This window comes from Manacus vitellinus, unplaced genomic scaffold (assembly GCF_001715985.3).
Source record: "Manacus vitellinus isolate BGI_N305 unplaced genomic scaffold, ASM171598v3 scaffold_25_pilon, whole genome shotgun sequence".
Taxonomy (NCBI): Eukaryota; Metazoa; Chordata; class Aves; order Passeriformes; family Pipridae; genus Manacus; species Manacus vitellinus.
The window spans coordinates 632,492-652,354 of record NW_021939882.1 but is presented as its reverse complement, the minus strand read 5'-3'; the positions used below and the strand labels follow the sequence as shown (position 1 = coordinate 652,354).

The 19,863-nt window shown below is 48.2% G+C and overlaps 1 protein-coding gene and 1 long non-coding RNA gene across 2 annotated transcripts; both read right to left on the bottom strand.

Annotated features, from left to right (window-relative positions):
* Positions 1-3,107: 3,107 nt before the first annotated feature.
* Positions 3,108-4,716, bottom strand: LOC108639881. The gene is made up of 3 exons (XR_001920788.1): positions 4,625-4,716; positions 3,473-3,636; positions 3,108-3,363 (listed from the first exon to the last, which is right to left on the bottom strand). It is a non-coding gene; the product is annotated as an uncharacterized LOC108639881 (long non-coding RNA).
* Positions 4,717-10,117: 5,401 nt separating this feature from the next.
* Positions 10,118-17,602, bottom strand: SAP30L (SAP30 like). The gene is made up of 4 exons (XM_029960165.1): positions 17,525-17,602; positions 16,096-16,218; positions 14,367-14,465; positions 10,118-12,418 (listed from the first exon to the last, which is right to left on the bottom strand). Exons 1-4 carry the CDS (start codon positions 17,600-17,602, stop codon positions 12,290-12,292), a joined length of 429 nt encoding a protein of 142 aa, XP_029816025.1. The 3' UTR covers positions 10,118-12,289.
* Positions 17,603-19,863: the final 2,261 nt, after the last annotated feature.

Genomic DNA, 19,863 nt, shown 5'->3' with positions numbered 1-19,863 from the left:
CGGTATCCCTGTATCCATACGGCACCAGTCGGGGCCGCCTCTCCGCAATGGATGAGGGAAAGGGTTAAATGGGGACCTGGGACTTGCTTTGCTTCGTGAGGCAGGGGCGACTCTGCACAGGAATCGTGTCCTTGGTCCCGGCACACCAGGTTCCATCTGGAACATCGCCCTCCGCCTACAGACCTTTTACTCCACCAAAAACTTCCACTGTTTTTTTATTTTACGGCTTTCCAGCTCTGCTTCTGGGAAGAGGCACCCTGCACCGCCGGGCCGATGTCCTGCATGCATCCGCAGGAATTTTGCTTTTCTTACCACAGGTTTCTGTTGTTGGTACCTGCTGGCTGCAAACTTCTAGGGAAGGTGTCCCCCGTGCCAGCCTCCCCTGCTCCTTCGGGATTTTGCAAGTGAAAACGCTCTCCGTTCCCACGGCTGCAGAGGATTTCCCTGCCCAGCAAGGGGGTTTCCGCGTGAGATATTGTTTCCGTGTTTTGGGGGAGAGTGGGTAAAAAAAAAACAAACCACAAAACAAGGCACTAAACATTTCCTGTAGCCAGGGACTTCCCTGCTCCCCAGAACGCTTTGGAAGGGCTGTATTTCACGGGAGCGAGTTCCATCCCACCTCGACACCGGGCACGCGGTTCCGCCGCGCCGGGGCCGGGAAGTGGAGTCCAGGCTGGGCTCAGAACCGGTTCCAGCCTAGGATGGGGTCACTCCTTCACACCCAAAGGGAGAGGAGCTGCAGGGGAGTGGGAGCCCTGCACAGGAGCAGCTTCCCTTCCTCCGGCAGCGAACCTGAGCGGCTGGGAACGGAGTCTCGGCAGCCCCTGGCAGAGCTCCCGGTGCTCCCTGCACCAGAACTGGATGGAAGAAGAACGGTTTGGCCACCAGCTTGGAATTTTTGGCTATTTAGGTGCCTAGCTCATCGGTCAGGGGAGGTGGCCCTGCACACACCTACAGCGCGACCCTGCCGTGAACTTGATGCCGTTGGAAGCAGCTCGCTCCGGGCACGCCGGCTGGAGTCGGCAGTTGCCTGGACAGAAGCACACGCGCGCCGGGATCGCTTGGCCCGGGGCAGCATCATACGTGCCATGTTCCCTGCCGCTGGAATCCAGCCACGAGGGACAGTGGAGGGGACTCTGGTGCCTGCCCTGGCCAAGGGGCAAGGGCTGAGGGGAAGAGGGGTTGTCGAGCATTTCCTAGCTCTTGCTCCGCACCCCTAGGGTTTGGTGTGCAAAGGAATGGCTCCCTTTTTGCCTTTTTTTGTTGTTGTTTTTCCCCTCCCTTTCTGCCAAGCCCAGACCCTGCTTCTTGTTGTTGTAGGTATTTATGGGCCTGTTTATCTGATCTCGGGGGAGCCTATTCTTATCTCAGAAGCAGCAAGGGAAGGGTTACACTGGACAGCTCGGTAGACAGGATGGAGCCAAATAAAATACCAATCTGACAAAAAAAAAAAAAAAAAGGGAAAAAAAAAAGAAGGGGGGAAGAAACACCCAGCCCCAGCCACCCGCTCACCCACGAGTCCAGGCTGCCAGCTGGATTTGCCAGCCCCAAAACAGCTGCTGGGTTCAGGCAGACAGCACAACACCGGCACAGAGCAGAGGAGAGCGTGGTGTAATGACCCTGAAAGATGGGAAGAAAAACTAATTAAAAAAGTTTGAGGTCGGTCTTACGGCCGTTCTGTTGTGATGCTGCTGTTCGCTGTTTCCTTGGGGTGAGCACAGAAATGTCCCAGCTCGGGCTCAGAGGCACAGCCGGCCCCAGCCTGGCAGGGACTCACTCGAGGTCATCCCGAAGGTCACGGCCAGGGCCAGCACTGCTGCCTCCCGTCAGAGGGCCCCTCTGGGCTGGCCCCACAGGGCTGGGGGAGGTGTGGGACAGGGGCAGCTCCCTCCGGACAGCACCCTGGCAGGGAGCAGCAGAGAGCCCCACCTCTGCTTGGCCTGTCTGGAGCCCAGGCATGCAGCAGGGCTGGGTCAGAGTGAGCAGGATGGGATGGGATAAGATAGGATGGGGCTCGGTGGGATGTGCTCTCCTGCCGTGCCAAGCAGGGGAACAAGGGCAGCCTCATGTCAGGGGTACCCCCGCTCCTTGCCCCCTCCCCACCCCACACCCCACTAATTACCGCTCTTAAGGAAGCGCCTGCTAGTTCAGGCCACTTAAGGTAGCCCCAGCCCCTCTCAGTAAGGGGAATTGGGCCATAATTTGTTTTCGGTGTCAAGATGGCGTCAAAGATAAGACAAAAATCTCCAGGTTTGGGGGCTAAAGAGACAGGAGAAATCCTGACCCGGGGCCGACCTCGGAGGAATGGCCACAAACCCCAGTGAGTCACATGGCAGGTGAAAGATTTACTGCCAGGGGAGCTTTTTGATCCTCTCCCAACACTCGGAGCCTCTTAGCCCAGTTGCCGGCTCCCAAGTCAGACTGTCTCCTGGGAGCACTGCTCAGGTGGAAAGATTTTCTATCCAGCTGAGGCCCCCCCCCAGATGCAAAGTTCATGACATGCAACAGCTCTTCCTCAAATCTCTGTGCTCCTGGAATCACGTGATTCTGAGATTCATCTGAAGAGAAGATGCATTTCTAATCCATAGCTGTAGAAATTATATCCAAGCATGGGAAGACTCTGGAGCCACAAGGCAGATGAAGACTCTAACTTTTTTAGTTTCTTGTTTTTATTTTATTTTCTAAACCAAATCCAACTCACTGGGTTTTCACCCCTATGGCAGTACCTGCTTGGGACTGAGCACTGAGCTCTGCCCAGGGTATATTTTTCCATGCAGCTGTCCTGTGCTGCAGTCCTGTCTCCAGTCCTGTGCTGGGAGAAGACCAAGAACCCTGCACCTCGAGACAATTTCCCCAAGACCGTTCCTCAAACAATGGACAAACTAATCATCCATCCCATGTCCCTACCTCTCCAAAGCCAACCTGCATTGCTCCTTTATTCCAAGAAGGCCCTTCCCCCAGTGCAGAGGGTTGTGAGAAGTGTGTATTTACTCCTTTCACAAGATTCACATGCTTGGGGTGGGGTTAGCCATGGTCACCATGGTTTTCTGCAGAATGACCTGTCCTCATCCTGCTCTGTGGACAATCACCTTAGCAAGGACCTGCTGATTTTTCACTAATCTTCTCTCATGACATCTCAGCACAGCCCTCAGGTGAAGCTGGGCGGTGGGGGGTGGCACAGAAGCCCACTTGTGTCTCACACAGCAGCTGGATTTGAGATCCAGGATGGAAGCTGGCTTGGAGCTGGTGGAGCACCAGTGCCATACAGCTCAGGGCAGGACTCGGTGCTGTTCCCACAGCTCTGTGATGCTGGACAAGCTCTGCCTCTCCTGGTTACTCCAAAGCTGAAGTGCAATAACAAACCTGCAGATCAGAGGGGCCAAGGAGCCAGATGGAGCTGCTGGAGCATGAGTGGGAAGCACAGGCTGGGAGGAGGGCGTTCACTGGTGAGAGGGGAGTGAGGGACAGTTACCCAGGAGGCTTGAGCTGAGAGACTGCAGAGCAAGAAACCATGCTTGGAGCCTTGCTGAGTCCTTGTGACAGATCCCTGAGGTGGGGAAGGCCCTTGCTTGCAGTTTCCTCTTCCCCTGCTTCTTCTTTTGCGTGAGGAATTCAGGTCCTGACCACCCTGAAAGACTTTACAGTAACCAGAGTAGGGGAATTTATGGCGTCACTCGTGGTTGAAAGCTGAGGGATTGAGAGGAAAAGGGTTTTTTTTCCTTAGACTGGAGCTACCTTGACAAAATTCTCATGGCCTGGGACTGACCTGCAGGAGCAGCTGAAGGGGAAGCGGGGACCAGAGCAGGCTGGTTTAATTGCCTTGGCCAGGAGCTCCTTCCCAAGCTGAGATGTGGGAAGGAGTTACGAGTCTGAGTTATTGCACAAAGCTTGTGTCAACTCTGAAATTCCCTCCTCTGCTCACCTCCACTGTTTGGCTTCCACTGCTTTGGTCTGCTGGCTGATGGAGAGAAGGAGGGCAGGCTGTGCACTGGGACTCATCAGCTTGGCTCCAACTCGAGCCTGGGCTGCTGTGTTCAACAAGTCACCTGACAAAATGCCCAGGAACCAAGGCAGCTGCTTAGAGCTGAACCCACACGATTCCATACCCAATGCCCTTAAGGATCTTTTAGATTTCTCAGAACGTGGCATAAAAAGGTGGGAAGGCCCTTGTGGAGATACCTTTGTTGCCTTGGGGAGTGATGAAGGACTTGGAGAGATGAGCAGCTGAGAGGAGTGGGGAAAATAGGATCAGGAAAAGGAGAGAAGGGAGGAAGACAAGGATTAGCCTGGAGAGGGACAGCATCTCCCCAGCACTGTAGTTTGTCAGTACCCAGTGCTATCACTGTGCCAGTGAAGGCCTTCAACCTGCTTTTCACCCCCAGGAAAAGGGAGCCAGAGAGGGCTGAGGTGAGTCAAGGCCAGCAGTAGTGAACCAAGAGCTCTGCACTTACAAAGGAGTCAGGGTTTATGGCCAGTAAAGTGGAAATTGCAGGAACAAATTAAACAACTTGGTTCTGTTGGAAAGGTGGACTGGACAAGGAAGAGCTCAACAGTCCCATTTTGGACCAGTGGGATGTTAATGGGATGCCCATCACTGTGCTCTCTGGTCCCTGGCAGTCCATACCTGTGGTAGGAGAAGCAGCAGAGCCATCTCAGCTGCCTGACACTTCCCTCTTCCCCACAGCACCATAGTGTTCCCTGCTGAGGGTGCTGTGGTGATCATGTAGTGCTTCCTGCAACACATAAAGGCAACAGATCTTGCAGAATATTCCCCAAAAAATTAAGTAAAAGCACACTGGGGGTGTTTGAAGTACTTGCAGAAGAAAACAGCACTGCCTGCAAGGGTAAGAGGTGGGAAATTGACTCCAGCCCCTGGCAGAGACTGAGTGCTCCTGGAACTGTGCAGTTATCCCTTATTGGATAGAGGGGAAATAAATAAATTACAAAAAAAAAAAGAAAAAACAAAACAACACCCTGAGGCTGTCCCCCCCCACACTCCTCCTGCTCAACCACATCTCTAAGACACAAAACCATTAAATCCACATTCACATTTTTCCCCAGTCCTCTGTGCTGCCCTCTCTGCTGGGGAGAGCACAAGTGATGCCTGGTTTCCATCAAGGCTGCGAGGAGTCCGCAGGGCAGCTCACGCAGAGGATCGGACGTGTTCAATTTCAACGTCCAACCAGGGGGAAAAAAAAAAACCCCAAACCCAAACAAACCATTTTTATGATCTCCACATCCCAGCACAGCATAATCCCGCTTCCGGTCTCTGACAAGCACAGCCAGCTCCTGCCGAGGAGGCATTTTTGGGATGGGGACACGGCCCTGGTGCCCCCGGCAGCTGCCCCGGGCTCGGAGGTGCAGCTGCCGAGCACCCACCTCCCGTGTTCCTGAGCTAACACTGCCCTCACACGGCAGCCGGCAGTGCAGAGAGGGATGTGCAGTTTTCAGCTCATCAGATCAATCTGCTGGTTCCTCAGTTTCTCAGTGTGGTTATGTTAAAAAGACTGAGCAGATTCTGCCTTGGTTTTGAGCTTCTCCTGTGGGTCTCTTGGCAGGGAGCAAACGTGAGATTAAGTCACATTATTCGTTGGCCTATGCAAATAACAGATTAACTGGCAGCATTTATTTCTATCACAAGTTACCCTGGGATGCAGGATGGGGTGAGAGGGCAAGTGTCCCCTACAAGGGCCACAGCAGTATAAATGGCATATTCCCATTGAACAACAATAAGGAGACAGGTCTTTTGATTGTAGGACACCACCAAGGTATAAGGAAGGATACAGGAGATGTTGTGGGATTGTTTCACGGAGAATTATCTGTGCAAATCTCTACTGCACATCAACAGTGCAATTTCACAGAACCACAGAATATGTGGAGTTGGAAGGGATCCACAAGGATCACTGAGTCCAATTTAATTTGACAGTGATAAATTCTGGCCTTGTATTTTAGGTATAAAGCTTTCAACATTCAATCATCCTCCTCTGTAAGAGCCCAAGTGTCTGAAAAGCTATACTACTTCTTTCCTGGCTAAAAATCACGGGTAAAGCATGACTCAAGCCAGTGCCAGCACAGCTTTTGGAAACACCATGACAGGGTTCAGAATGAGTACTCAAGTTTCTGGCATCACTCGCTTCTTCACTGCAGCAAAAAAGTGAGGCACCTTTATCTGTAAGGCTGATGGTCATGAGGAATCACAATTTGGGAAAAGAAACAAAGCACTTAATGGGAAAGGATCTTGAGCACTGGGATGCTACATGTCAGCATTGCTCTGGTGTAGCACCCACCTTATCAGTTGGACATGCAGCTTTGACTCTGGACAACATGAGCCATAAGTCATGTGTAAAACGAAGCCAAGGCTGTGCTTGAGAAGCAAGCAGAAGCACAGGGCTGAACTAGACGTAAAGAAGACTCATTAGGAAACATGAATCAAATGAGAAGCCACACTTGACTGACTGGAATGATACTGGAGGGGAGGATCCCCATCATAGAAAAGCCCAACACTCCAAAATGCAAGGTCACGTGGTTCTTCAACAACCTCCATCCTTCTTGCGAGTTGTGTTTTTGTTGCATTCAAAAGACTCCATGAATTGCACCTGTAGAACCCACGTGGGTTTGTCACAAAATATCTCATCAGTTGAATTTTCTGCTCCAGGCTTGGCATTCCCAGTCAGCAGTGCCATTCTCTGCTCTTTGTTGGCAGTTTTCAGCCCTGGGGAGGTGGGTGGGAAAAGATGGTGAATCTCAGAAGTCTGACAAAAAAACCAACATCCATACACAGCAGAACTCCACTGGCTTTGGAGCCATCAGTGCCAAGGGCAGAACAGCAAATAGAAGGGAATGTAGGCCTTGTTGCTAGATAGATCATTTATTAAAGTGAAATTCAGCATCTTATCTTTGTCAGACAGTACAGAGTTAAAGTCTCATACACAGTGGAAGCAGGACATTTCCTACACCTCAGAGAAATGAGTTCTACAGCTTTTGCTATAAGTTACTAAGTTGCTTTAACAATACACAGCTATATTACACAGTTAAAAATACAGGGTGTCCAAAACATTTGGCATAAGATCAGCACAACACATGGAGGTCAGAAACAAAAGAGGGAACACAGTTTTTCTCTCCCAGTAAGCCTGCCAAAAGACTCCAAACCATTCTGCAAGTTACCTGCTACCCATCTCCCCTGCACCAACCAGCTGAGGAGCAGAGCTGTGGGTAGGACAGGAGTAAACCCAGCCCTGTTAGGGCTCAGAGGCTCCTGGAGCCTGCTGATGTACAGGATGGCCTGCAGAGCTGCTTGCAAGGGAAGTTCAGGTTTAAGGCAGGAGCCTCCCCCTCTCCCCATACTTTCTTCAAGCATTTAATTCATCCCAATCAGATGTGTTCACAGGCAAGTCAAGGGATAGCTGTGAAAAGTGCAAGGAATATCTTACATTGTAACAATTCATTTGCACCTCTAAAGTGGGAAATGAAAACTCCCTAACTTGATAAGCTAGAGATGGCTAAAGAACATCAGTGACACGAGGAGTGAGGCATCAATAACATTCCTTCACCTTTGGGACTCTTCAGTCAATAATCTAGGCAGTACAGGCACTCCCTCTGGACGGGAGGCCACCTTGTACTACCCGTTCTTCTAAACTGTAGAGGCAAAGTGACTCTAGTGCTCTAGGGAAGTACCGCCATCTGCCAACTTAAATAAACAGTCCCTCAGCAGACCCTCCCCTCCTACTGCAGTTACTGCTGAAGATCTCCCATTGGTATTTACATTTGGCTCAACCAAAAGATGTAAAGTGCACAGCTCCCCCTCCTACCCCTCTCATAAAACATCCGTCACAAGAGCTGATGCAGAACGAATTGTCCTCCACGCTGCTGCCTGTGGAAGTGTGTTTTGTTCAGTCTCTGTGGGCCATGTCCTGTTTCATACTCTCTGTGCCATCATGACCCACATGCAAACTCCCATTAATTGTGGATTATTTCAGCTCTTGTATTCAAAGCCTCTCCGAACCCAGCCTGCACTTGAGACTCACTTGAAATGCCAGACTTGATGTGTTTTGATCAAGTCTTGCACACTGGGATATCTAGTGATTTACAACCACATTTCTAGGAAAAACTGGGACCCAAAATGCTGGGGACAAGTGGTACAAACCTGCCCGCTCTGCTCTTTTCAGGTTGAGCATCTAAAGTGCCTGGCAAAAGAAACATTACCTTTTAATGCAATTGTGTACTTCAGGTTGATAGACAATAACCTTTGAGATTCAGAAATTTTGAAAACTGCATTCTAACACAGCCTCCTTGGATATATTTGCACTTTTCAGCCATCAAGTTGCCAACAACTTGAGTCTTTGCATGCTTCCAACTCCCTTGAGCTGAGCTCAAGCCCGTAACTACCAGCAATGATTTCTTCTTCTTCCCTTGAAGTGAGCAGAGGGTCAGCATACAGGATGAAATTAACCCCAGAAGAGATGTTTCTGCATTATTTGGATTGCATACTAATGGCTTCGGATCTAGTCAGAACTCTAATTAGGTTAACGCAGCTCTTCAATGAGAATTGAGCTAGGCTATGGAATGGCATTAGGCTATATAATGGCTGGAGACCTTCAGACATGATTCCTCTGCCCCAGGGTGAATGTCACCTATGCAGGCTTGTAAGAAATAAGCTTCCACTATTATAAATAGAAGATGACATCTGGTCATCCTCCATGCCCCCAAGGCTTGTGCTCCATGGTTCAAAGCTAGACAGAATTTAAGGCCCATCTGTGAAAAGCAAAATGCAAAAGGAAAAAAAAAATCATCTTATCATACCAGCCAAAGCGATTTGGGTCTTACACCTTTCCAACAAGTCCCATCTAAAAGTGCTGAGAAAATGTCCCACCTCATGGTTTCACAAGTGTGAGGTTCAAACACATTTACTTCGAAGTTTCAAATAAAAAAAGTTGGAAAGTCTTTTTTTTTTTCTCAATTGGCATGCAGCATAAGGAATCGAACACACAGCACGGTATTGTACACAACGACAATTGCATTGTTGCGTTTTCTGGTTATTAGACACTAAATGCTTTTCAAGAATCACAGGCACCCTGAACATGGATATTGCTACTGAATTGACGTGTGGTTTTAGTTCATAGCACGGGAGCCATCAGGTGGCTGCCCCTTCCAACAAGACATCGGCTTTCTGTTGCTCAAGGCGTTTTGCTCTAGCTAAGTTGAGAACAAGGTAATAAGGCATTTGCAAGGGGTTTATAAGGCCATGGGGTCCGACAGCCAAAGATTCTTCTGTTTCTTTGGTGCCTTGCCTCCAAGCTTTCCACCTTATAAACAACTGCTAATGGCTGGTAAACATCTCTTCATCATCACACTTCGCCAAGAATATTTTTCAAAAAAGTATAATTGCTTTAGAAGTGAAACCAACAAGGATCACATTTCACATCAATTGACTATTTTCAGGAAAAAAAGAAAAAAAAAGTTTCCTGGATACCACCTCTGCACAAAAGCATTCCAGTGAATACACCTGAACAGATGGAACCTGCCACCATATTTCCTTGAAAAGAATCATTTTGCTGATGGCTACTAAAGCACCCCAACAGATTTATTTACTCTTAGAAATAAAACAAAATAAAATACAACAACAAAAAAAGTAAATCCCAAACAAACTACATTTTTACAGTTTTGGTCTAGAATCACAGAATCAATTAGGTTGGAAAAGACCTCTGAGATCATCGAGTCCAACCTATGACCGAACACCACCTCGTCAACTGGAACATGGCACTAAGTGCCAAGTCCAGTCTTTCCTTAACCACCACCAGGGATGGCGACTGCACCACCTCCTTGGGTAGCCCATTCCAATGTCTGATCACCCCTTCTGTGAAGAATTTCTTCCCAATGTCCAACCTAAACTTCCCCTGATGCACCTTAAGATCACATCCCCTTGTCCTGTTGCTGGTTGCCTGGGAGAAGAGGCCGACCCCCACCTGGCTACACCCTCCTGTCAGGGAGTTGCAGAGAGTGATGAGGTCACCCCTGAGCCTCCCCTTCTCCAGGCTAAACAATACCAGCTCGCCTGGCTGCTCCTCACAGGACTTGTGCTCCAGATCCTTCACCAGCTTCACTGCCCTTCTCTGGAGTCACTCCAGCACCTCAATGTCCTTCCTGAATTGAGGGGCCCAGAACTGGACAGAGGACTCGAGGTGCCTCACCAGTGCCAAGTACAGGGGAAGAATCACTGTGAGGCATAACCCTCTCAGCTCAGAAACTCATTTTCCCTTGGTAATATCCTCTGATGACATGAGCACTTTGCAGACTAACGTGCAGTCAGAGAATGTACCCTTTCAGTGATCTGTCCTGAATGAGAGAAGCCGGATTGTGTTGACTGATGTGGGAATTACTCCGCCCTTTCAATAAGGAAAGGATCATCATAATTAGGAAATTTTTAAACATTCATGAAATACCAACACAAGACATTCTCTCCTCATTCCTTGAACCTCTCTTGTCTGATGTTCCGTATTGAATCGAACAAGGAAATGCTGAAACAATCACACTCCCCACACGTCACAAATGGGACGTGTACCATAACAGAGTATTTCTGCATATGACACAGGATTCAGACACACTGAAATTTGTTGAACATGTTTCTGGAGTATTAGCAAACAATTCAGAGTGATGTGAACAATTAAATTGCGACTTGAGTTTTAAAGAGACTCTGGGAGAGCTTCAGCAAGAGCTTCACTAAGTGAACCCTTCATGCCTTATGAAACACAATCCAGTACTAAGCTGGGACCATGACCTGTGTGTTTAGCTCTTCAACAAAGCTCCATCCAGTTTTGAAATATTAAAACCTGCCATTTACAAAATGCCAGCCGAAGTTTTCTACTGCTCAGTTCGTTGCTTAAGGCTTGTTGAGAACATCCTCTCTATGTGGAGTCTTGGCATCTTGTACCAGAATGGAGACATTGGTTAGGACAGCAAAGAAACATACTGGTGCTTTAAATTATGAGGTCCCCTGAAGAGAATTTGAGGTCACTGGAGAACAGTCAGTCACGATCAATACTTTTATAAGCTCCTTTTGCCGAAATAACCACTGTGTTATTTGTAAGGACACCTTGGTTTTAAATAACAAATTCAGGGTGATCTCCTCCTACAGTGCCCGGTTAGGAAGCACCAGGGTGCCACCCTCACTCACACAGCTCTCATGACAGCACATGTAATGCTCATGAAAGGCAAATGCTTCGATACTTCTTGCCTGTTGCAAAGACAGATGAAGTGCATCACGAAATGCTCCAGTCAGATCACTGCCCTGGTTATGGTGCCTCACCCATAACTCTGCTTTATACTAAACAGAGACTGCAGAGCCCCTGAATCCACACAGTAGTTTTGTGACACCTGCTACAGCTTCAGTAGAGAACTCACAAAATTTGTGACTGATACTGATCTGACACAGAAATTAAGAGACTGACGTCTCAAGCCATTGTTTCACCTACCATCACTGAAATATGTATAAGTGAATTAAACAAACATTTCTACCAACATGATCAGACCCAGCAAATAAGCTGTGTTTGCCTTAATACCACATTCTGAGGAAATGCAGAAGTTTTAAAATTCTTACAGACAATTTAATTAATGAGCTGTTAAATAAAAGAAACGAGAAAGACTGCAGAGAGTTGGTTGGCATCCATGTCAGATGGGGTCAGGAGGAAAAATGGTAAAAAACACGTATCAATTTCAGACTAGTCAAGTAGCATTCACTGGAGTAGATCTGGTGAGCTGGAGCATTTGTAGAAGTTTGGGATTTGAAGCACTGACTCAAGGCAAGACAGAGCATGTGTAGGTGAGGAGCAAGCTTCAGACAAACTTCTGACCCATGCACCTCAAGAATGAATTTTATCTCTGCTGCTCTTCCAGTCCTGTACCAAGACAAACTGCATGGTGGTTTGTGATGCAGTCTGAATTCAGTGAAAAAAATTCCATCTGGGATCTGAATTGCACTGAGATGCAGATTTCCAGAGATGGTTTAAAACACCAAGTTGACAAATTCCACAATCCTACAGGTTTACTTGGTTTCCCCATTATCCTCATTTCTTTATTCCAATGTGACTTTGAAATGAGGGGAAGAAGTCTTCGGAAACATGTTGGGCACATGTTTTCAAATACTCCTGATAAGAATGTCAATATTTTTTTCTGTCATCCAGACACTGCATTTAAAAAAAAAATTTACAATATACTTTAACAGTTCTTATATACCTAAAATACACAATACCATATGTTCCTTTAAGGTCTCTCTTATTCCAAGTCTTGTTAACCTTCAATCTAGTTGCTTGCTGCCCTCTGATTTCTGGTCCAGCCTGCTCTTGTTGTTCTTCACCATGTAGATGAAATATGCGAGTGTCTCCTTCTCATTCACCGGAATATTCCTGAAGTGACGACTGACAGTCTGGAAGGACAACATGTAAAGAGACAGAAATGCTGAAATTAAACAGTAGAAATAACTAGAATGGGGTTTGTCTTCACTTTCCAAAACCAATTTTACGGCCACTGAGCACAATATACTTTTAGTCAAACATGCACCGATTCCAACTGTCAGTCCTCATTTACCTCCCTCTCTCTTTACAGCTGGAATGTGTGTATGAACACAGCATAGTCTTGCTGTGTCAGCAGGATTTGCAGCCAACCTAAAAGCGGAATTTGGAAGCCAGAATGTCCTCCTGCCAAAGCAGCACAGCTCCTCCTGAGCGACAGTTCATGCCGAGATCATTTGGCGAGCGAGTTTTCTCTGCACCTCCGTGTTTTAAAGGAGAGCGCAGGAAACACTGCAACACTTTGCTATGTGAACCAGATGTAGCAAAGTTTTATCCAGAGAGTTCTCCTTTGGACTCTAAGTTTTCACTGAAAGGAACACCAGCGAATTTGCACTGGCAGGGTTAGGATGTGGTGAGGGCTACCCCTCTCTGACACTGTCATAGGCCCTGAACCATTATCTGCTTTTTCCACAGAAAATGAACGTAGAAAACATGTTGAAAATGGGATAAAATCTGCTTCTCACATGGAAGAAGCTGTTTTTGGGTACCAAACACAGCTCCAGAACTGGATTTTGATGCAGGCTGAGCAATAAGTCACTCCAAGAAGATTTATGGAAGTCTGAGTTTTCCTTACGGTGGGATAGCAGCAGGAGTCTAAGAGCCTCAGGCAGCAGTGATTCAAACATGGGAGCTGGACGAGGATCCAGCGTAGGGTCAAAGCTGCTCAGACTCCACAGGAAATCTGGGAAGTGTGTGACAACTTTAAGTTAGGCTCCCTTTATTTTCTGCTTGCATAGTAGTTGATCTTTGCTTTCCTCTTGGGAACATTCATGGTAAATTCCCTAAGCAGGTAGTCCTTCATGGCAGGAGGCAGCTGACAGACTATGAACTGCTTAGTTGAACATGACAAATCAGAACTACTAACGAGGAATACCCTCACCATGCTTTCTTCAACTTACTCCTACAGTCACTACACTATGATTTCTCTATATTCTGTATATTCACTCCCTAGACGACTTTGAAAGAGGGAAAGACAGTGTCTTGCTGACTTTTTTGGTCTGCTGGTTTTTGTTCTTTAAAGTAAGAGTAAAAGCAAAGTGGACAGTTTTAGGCAGACAGCTGTGAAAACCACAACTTACAAAATCAACCTCGCTACCATTCAGTAACTGCTACAGCTTTTTCAAGTTTAGAGAAGACTTTTCTAACAGCACGTCATCAAGTCAGGAAAGAGCAGAGCAGATGCACACCAAGCACAGCTCACCCAAATAACACAGAGATACAGAGAGTTCTTTCTGTACAAGTACCCATATGGTGAGAAAGCAGCAGCAGAGGCCCTTAAGGAAAAAGTCTTTTATTGACTTAATACAGAATAATCAGGACAAGGGAGGGAAATAAGGAACCTGAAGTCACGGTCAATGATTCTGCCTTTAATAACAAGCAATTCCAACCAGTTCAAATGCCTGTGAGGAAAGAAAAACTAACAGGGGCACTTAGGGAGACCAGTAGTGTATAAGTCTGAGTTTCAGTCAAACAGCCATCTCCAGATCACACCCAGGCCACAGAAAACGGGTTCTGTTTCTGCTCCCTAAAGGTCACTGATTATGACTATAAACAAGGCAGGAAAGGAAGCAGAGATAAGCCAAGTTACTAAAACATGCTGTCAAGAGCCAGCTTCCATGCCTTCCATGCCTGTCCCAGGTGAAAGCAGCTTTCTGTTGGCATCATCCCCTGAAACCCTTCGCAGAGCACTCGGTACATACCAGGGAGTTGCACAGGTATGAGTGTCCACAAAACATGCACTTGAAAAGAGGAGATAAGAAGTTTTTTAATAACTGAGATAATGCTACCTCTGTCATCACTTACTTCTGCAAGCTGAGCCTTGTTGAGTCCAGGCCTAGTCTGCAACTTATAATGCCTCTTGTAACGCCTCAAGGTGTTCACTTGGAGCTGGAACAAGTCAACCTGCAAGTGATGCAGAGAAAAGGGGATGAGCACTACTTTTAGTTTCTATGAGTAGTTATTTTATCTAAAAATAACTACTTCCTCAACAGGACTGCTCTTTGCCTGCATTCAGAACCACACTGGTTTGCTTTACTGACAAACCTCAGTGTATTTTGTATTTGTTAATGCTAAAGGACCAAAATAGCCTCAGGGAAATAGAAAATTTTGTTCTGGTTCACATGCTGTCAACAGAATTGCTGGCCAATTTCTGCTCTCAATTACACCTCTGCAACCTCCAAGCAAAGGGGAACCTTTTGTTCCCACAAGGTTTAAAAAGCTCACACATGAAATATCAATTTAGCAGGCATTGAACAAATGGCTTGTGACATAAAACAGAGTGCAGAGATGAAATGAAATTCAAATACTTAAATGGGAAGTACACAGTTTAAAACCAAAGGGGGTGGTAGGGAGGTTACAGGAAGAAAGATGAAGATCATGTGGAAAATACCAAGTTTCAAAGACAAAAGGAATCTGTGCTGAAAAACAAGAGGAAAATTACATTAAAACTGACATGGTGCAGAGTTCCCTGTTGGAACTCTGCTGGGTGATGTGCATCCCTCAGGTTTAAGCCACCAAATACCCTCTGTGCTCTACAGCACCATTTTTAGATGCTCACTGGGTCCTCATCAATCACCCTGGCAACTACAGTAAAGCCTGAATAGGAAAGTTTTGATGGAGAACCTCGAATGGAAACATCAACAGTGATAACAAAAGGTCAGGTATCCTTAAAAAAACCACCACACCAAAAACTTGCTACTCTTTCAACACCTCCACAAAGGAAACGTGTGCGTACAGCTTTGCACCAAGGCACGGCTTTGCTGGCAGAATGACTCCTGGTGGCTTTCTCCCTCCCCCCCTCCCCAGAAATAAAAGGCTCTTTGCCAATAGGGTTGGCATTTCCAGCAGAGGGCTCTGCTGACGTGGCCACAGCTCTGCTCCCGATTATCGCCTCTGCGCAACTTTTTGTGGTGTCTACAGTACCCGAAACATCACTGAGGCAAATACAGCACACAGTGGCACAGAGAAGGGATTATTCTAGAGTTCTGTATCACAGAAAACCTCTCCCAGGCCTATTTCCTGAAAATAAAAAGGTGTTACAAACTATTTAGAGGTAGTTTTAAACAGTCCCAAAAAAACTCATATGTACAAAGGTCTGGAGAAGGTCAATATCCCTGGATATCAAATACCCAATCAAAGAGAGTGACCTATTGAATTCTTTAGTGTATTTGGAGAATGATGCATCCTAAGGAACAAAGAATCATATTGGAGCCTCAGACACCACCAAAAATAACTTATTTTTACCTTTAAAAAAGAATTAGGACCAAATACAGCTTTAACTGTACATATATGAAGCTGTACAGTTACCTTATCACACATCCTTTTATAGAAAACTTTACATGGGCAAAGAACTCATACAGGAATGAAAAAGAAAATTAGGACATTACACATGAGAAAAGAGTCCTCCTGGAAAGTGAGAGTAACTACAGCAGCTTCAGTGGAGTTGCAATTTAAAATGTAAATATTTTCCGATACATGAAACCATCCAAGTGAAACTTCAGCATGCTCAGAATTGGTAAAGCAGCTCACAAACCTCTGGAACATCCGTGTCATGCTCAGGAGAGTCACCTCCATCATCACTCGTCTTCCTCTTCCTTTTGTTTCGCACACTTTGAATGAAGTTCTTGTGAAAATCACAAATATACAGATGTCTCACCTAAGAACAGAAAGAGCAATCAAAACAGGTTCTGTGAAACAGCATCCAACGGCAGCCATTTAGACACCAGTATCAGAGTCCATCCCCATGACTGGTGTGACTGACTGCCTTAAGGAATTTCTAATCTTAAACCCCAGGCCTGATATCAGGCTCTTGAGTTACAAATAATTTACATTACAAAGACTAAAGGCAAAGAAAATTGAGGACTCGAGCTCCACCTGAACTTGAACCTCTGCAGATGATACATTTCTTTTTTATGGTTGCAATCATATGTCAGAAAAAAACAGGTCCTTGTCTGGAGGAAGTGCATTTGCTTCAGGAGCATCAGCTCCTTACCATCAGCTAACTACTAAGAAAAATATTAATCTGTTCTACTCTTGTGAACTTTTTGGCTTGAATAGTACAGAAGATTATTAATGCAAGTGTTTCAACACCTTGACCAAATAAAAGTTGGCTAATTACCTCAAATAGAATAAAAAACCCAAAAGCAGAGCTATCTCTTTCCTAATGCTTGTTCAGCCACGGAACACCCCTTTTAACAAATATTATCTCACTAGAGTTAGCAAAACAAAGGACCTCAAGTGATCAAAATCATCTGGTATCTGTAAGGTTAAAATATCTTCAGATGACACAGGCAACCTACATTCGAAATCTCTCCATGCAGCCTCGCTTCACACTTTCCCTTTGTTCTGAGTTCATTAGTCTGATCTCCCCTTTTTGTTTTCTAAAGCCTTACATCTGTCAACAAAGACTCATTTCTGAAATGCAAGAAATTACTATGCCACTAGGCCAATCTGCTGAGGACTACAGCGAGGAGAAATACTCCATTTTTTAAGAATATGTTTCAAATTGAGTCACTCTCTTTCCGTGACACGATGCGATTCAGCTGTGCAGAAGGGACCCAATCAACCGGGGGAGCTGCCAAACAGACTGACTCAAAACTTCAGCTTTTTTTTTTCCCCTTTGTTTTCAGCGGTTTTAATCTTTAACGATCTGGTAAGAAAAGCGTGGAGAGCTGGATTCCGTTAAGCGAGTCACTTCTGAGAAATTCCTTCGGGCTGCTCTGCTCTACCTATTTCTCTGCTGGGTGAAGGACCCGCTTCCCTCTAGAGCTGACAGCCGTCACTTGATGTCACTAAGCACCAAACTGGGCTGTTTGGTGTGCGAACAAGCCCTGCTGAGGCGGCATCACATCTCGCCGCCAGCTCATCTTTTAACCTGCTTCGCTACAGCACCAATTCCTACCAATTAAAGCAGCAGCGTCAGCGACGCCTCGCTGAAGCACCGAGTGCTGTTTTCACCTGACAAGCGCCAGCGTTTCCAACCCGAAGCCGCAATGGAAACAGCGTCCCTGCCTCCGGAGCACGGGCAGCTCGCTCAGCATCGCCCGCCTCCCAAACACGGTGTTTTGTGTTTCACGCATCACGAGACTCGCCGTGCCACGGGGAAAAGCCGCGTCTGCAGCGGGGGAAAAGCCGGTTCCGCATCCAGGCACGTCCTTCCCTTCCCTTTCCCGAGCGCTGGATGGGGAAAACGCGGTCCCGTTTGGCCGTGTCGGCCGCTCACAGCCCCGCACCTCGCCCCATCTCCCCGAGGGGCAGCACCGAACCCCCCCGGGCAGCCGGAAGCCCAACTCGCCGGCGCATCCGCCGCTACCCGGAGCTCCGCAAGTGCGGTGGCGGCTGGGCCGGCCCGGCCCCCTCCGGGGGCTCGGCGCCCCGGCGGGAGGCCGCACTCACTACACTTTTGTCGATGTTCCAAGGCTGTCAGCTTCTTCTTGCGAGATGCTCTTCGTGGATCCTCTTGCTGAGGACGCGTTGCGGCGGGGCGCACGCACGCGTCGCCCGTCGTCGATGAGCCAGCAGCTCTGGCCGTAAAAGGGAGGCGGCGGCGGCCCATGCCCGGCTGTCCTCCATCGGTGCTGGAACCCCATTCATTCGCCCACCCTGGCCGCCCCTCACCCCCGCGCGGGGAGCGACAAACGGGAGAGGGGGACGAAGCCGCGCCGTCACCGCCGCGCCTCTCGGGGGGACCCCGCCGCCACCCGCGGGGCCGCCCCAGCGCGCAGGAGGGACCCCCTGGGCCGCCGGCGCTGCAGCGCTTGCCCGGCGGGCCGGGCCGGCCCCCCAAGCGCCGCCGCCCGCGGGAGCCGGACCGCGCGCGCCCGCCACACACAAAAACCGCCTCCGGCCGCGGAAGTCCCGCCCCCGGCTTGCAAGCGCCGCTCCATTGGCGGGCGGCAAACAGAAGGGCGGGGCGCCCCGCGCCGCTCCGCGCGCCCATTGGGTGGAGGAACGGCCCGTCAGCCGCCATCGCCCCGCCCCCGCGGCCGGAAGGTCGCCGTGCGGGGCGCGGAGGGAGCGGCTGGGTCCGGTCGGCCCCCCCCGGCCCGGGACCCGGTGGCTCCCGGCCGGCTCTCGCCGGCCGACGGGGCCCTGCGGACGAGAGGGAAGCGTCCGCCCGCGGCATTCGGCGTCCCCTGCTCCGCAGAACCGCACGGGACCCCCCGCCCAAGCCACGGGACCGGCGGTTCCTCCAGCCGGCCGGGGATGAGCCGGCATCGCTCCTGGAACAGCCGAACCTGTGACAGACCTGAACCTGCGGCCCTGGGACACGGCTCAGGTCGGCACAGCCGCAAATGCCTGTTCTTGGATACAGCGTCCTGTAGGCAAGAGTTCCTGGCTGAAATATAATTTTTTTATATTACAAGATTATATATTATAAGAAATGTATGTTTTCCCTTCTTCCCCCTCCTCCCCCCGATTACAAGGCAGGGATAGTGAGAGGATGGGACCTGGAAAAGAGTTTCCCAAAGCAATGTGACTTTAAGCTTCACATTTCTTTCATCTGCAGGAAAAAAAACCCCAAAAAACCCACAAACCCAAAAAAGTAAAAAAGGGGGAAGAAAGGGGGAGGAGAAGTGGTGGTGGGGAGAGGAATGAAATTCCTACTGATCTGTGAAGAAAAGATGTACCTTCTGGAAACACCACAACCTCTGTAATACCAGACAGCAAATCCCATTGTCAGAGGTGCGTGAGCAGCTCTAAAGGGAAAAGGATTTCATCCTCCTCAAGAAAAGACTTTCTACACAAGCAGAAAAAAGGTTCTATAGACTAAAATTACTTCAGAGTCTGAAATCCTGCCTGTGGAACAATGTGCGTGAGCACCGGGTGAACTGTGCTGAATCACACACACGAAATACCTTTGCAAGAAAGACTCCTTAAAGCCCTTGGTCATCTGCTCACGCTGCCCCACAGTAACACTAACAGGCACCTTGCAACCTGTTCTGCCTGCTCTGCACAAGACAACTGAGAAAAGCCAAAATCTGTATTTTCTAGGCATTCTTTACACTGCCAAACATGTCTCAGAATAAATGTGGAGGGGAGGGACTTAATACTCCTCAACAGTTCTGCCTCTTGTCTTTGCTTTTACTGCTGGTGCCCTCAGGCAACTGGTAATTTCTGTTTGTCCATGTGACTGGTAGGGAACCACAGTGCACCCTCCTGGGGACAGGCTCCCAGGAGCCAGCAGTTCTCATGGGAAGCTGATGAAAACAAATTAATTTACCCACAGACCAACAAGCAGTTAGTGAAGAGCAAAGAGATTTAAATAAGCAAAAGGCCACTGCTTATAAAAGCCCCAGGC

Bases quoted from the DNA above. Each gene is read 5' to 3' on its own strand.
- SAP30L (XM_029960165.1), bottom strand. From the start codon at position 17,602: ATGCTGAGCGAGCTGCCCGTGCTCCGGAGGCAGGGACGCTGTTTCCAT. The intron at 16,219-17,524 runs GTCAGGTGAAAA...TTCTGTTCTTAG, and splicing joins GGTTGGAAACGCTGGCGCTT to GTGAGACATCTGTATATTTG. The intron at 12,419-14,366 runs GTAAGTGATGAC...TTGTCCTTCCAG, and splicing joins ACAAGGCTCAGCTTGCAGAA to ACTGTCAGTCGTCACTTCAG.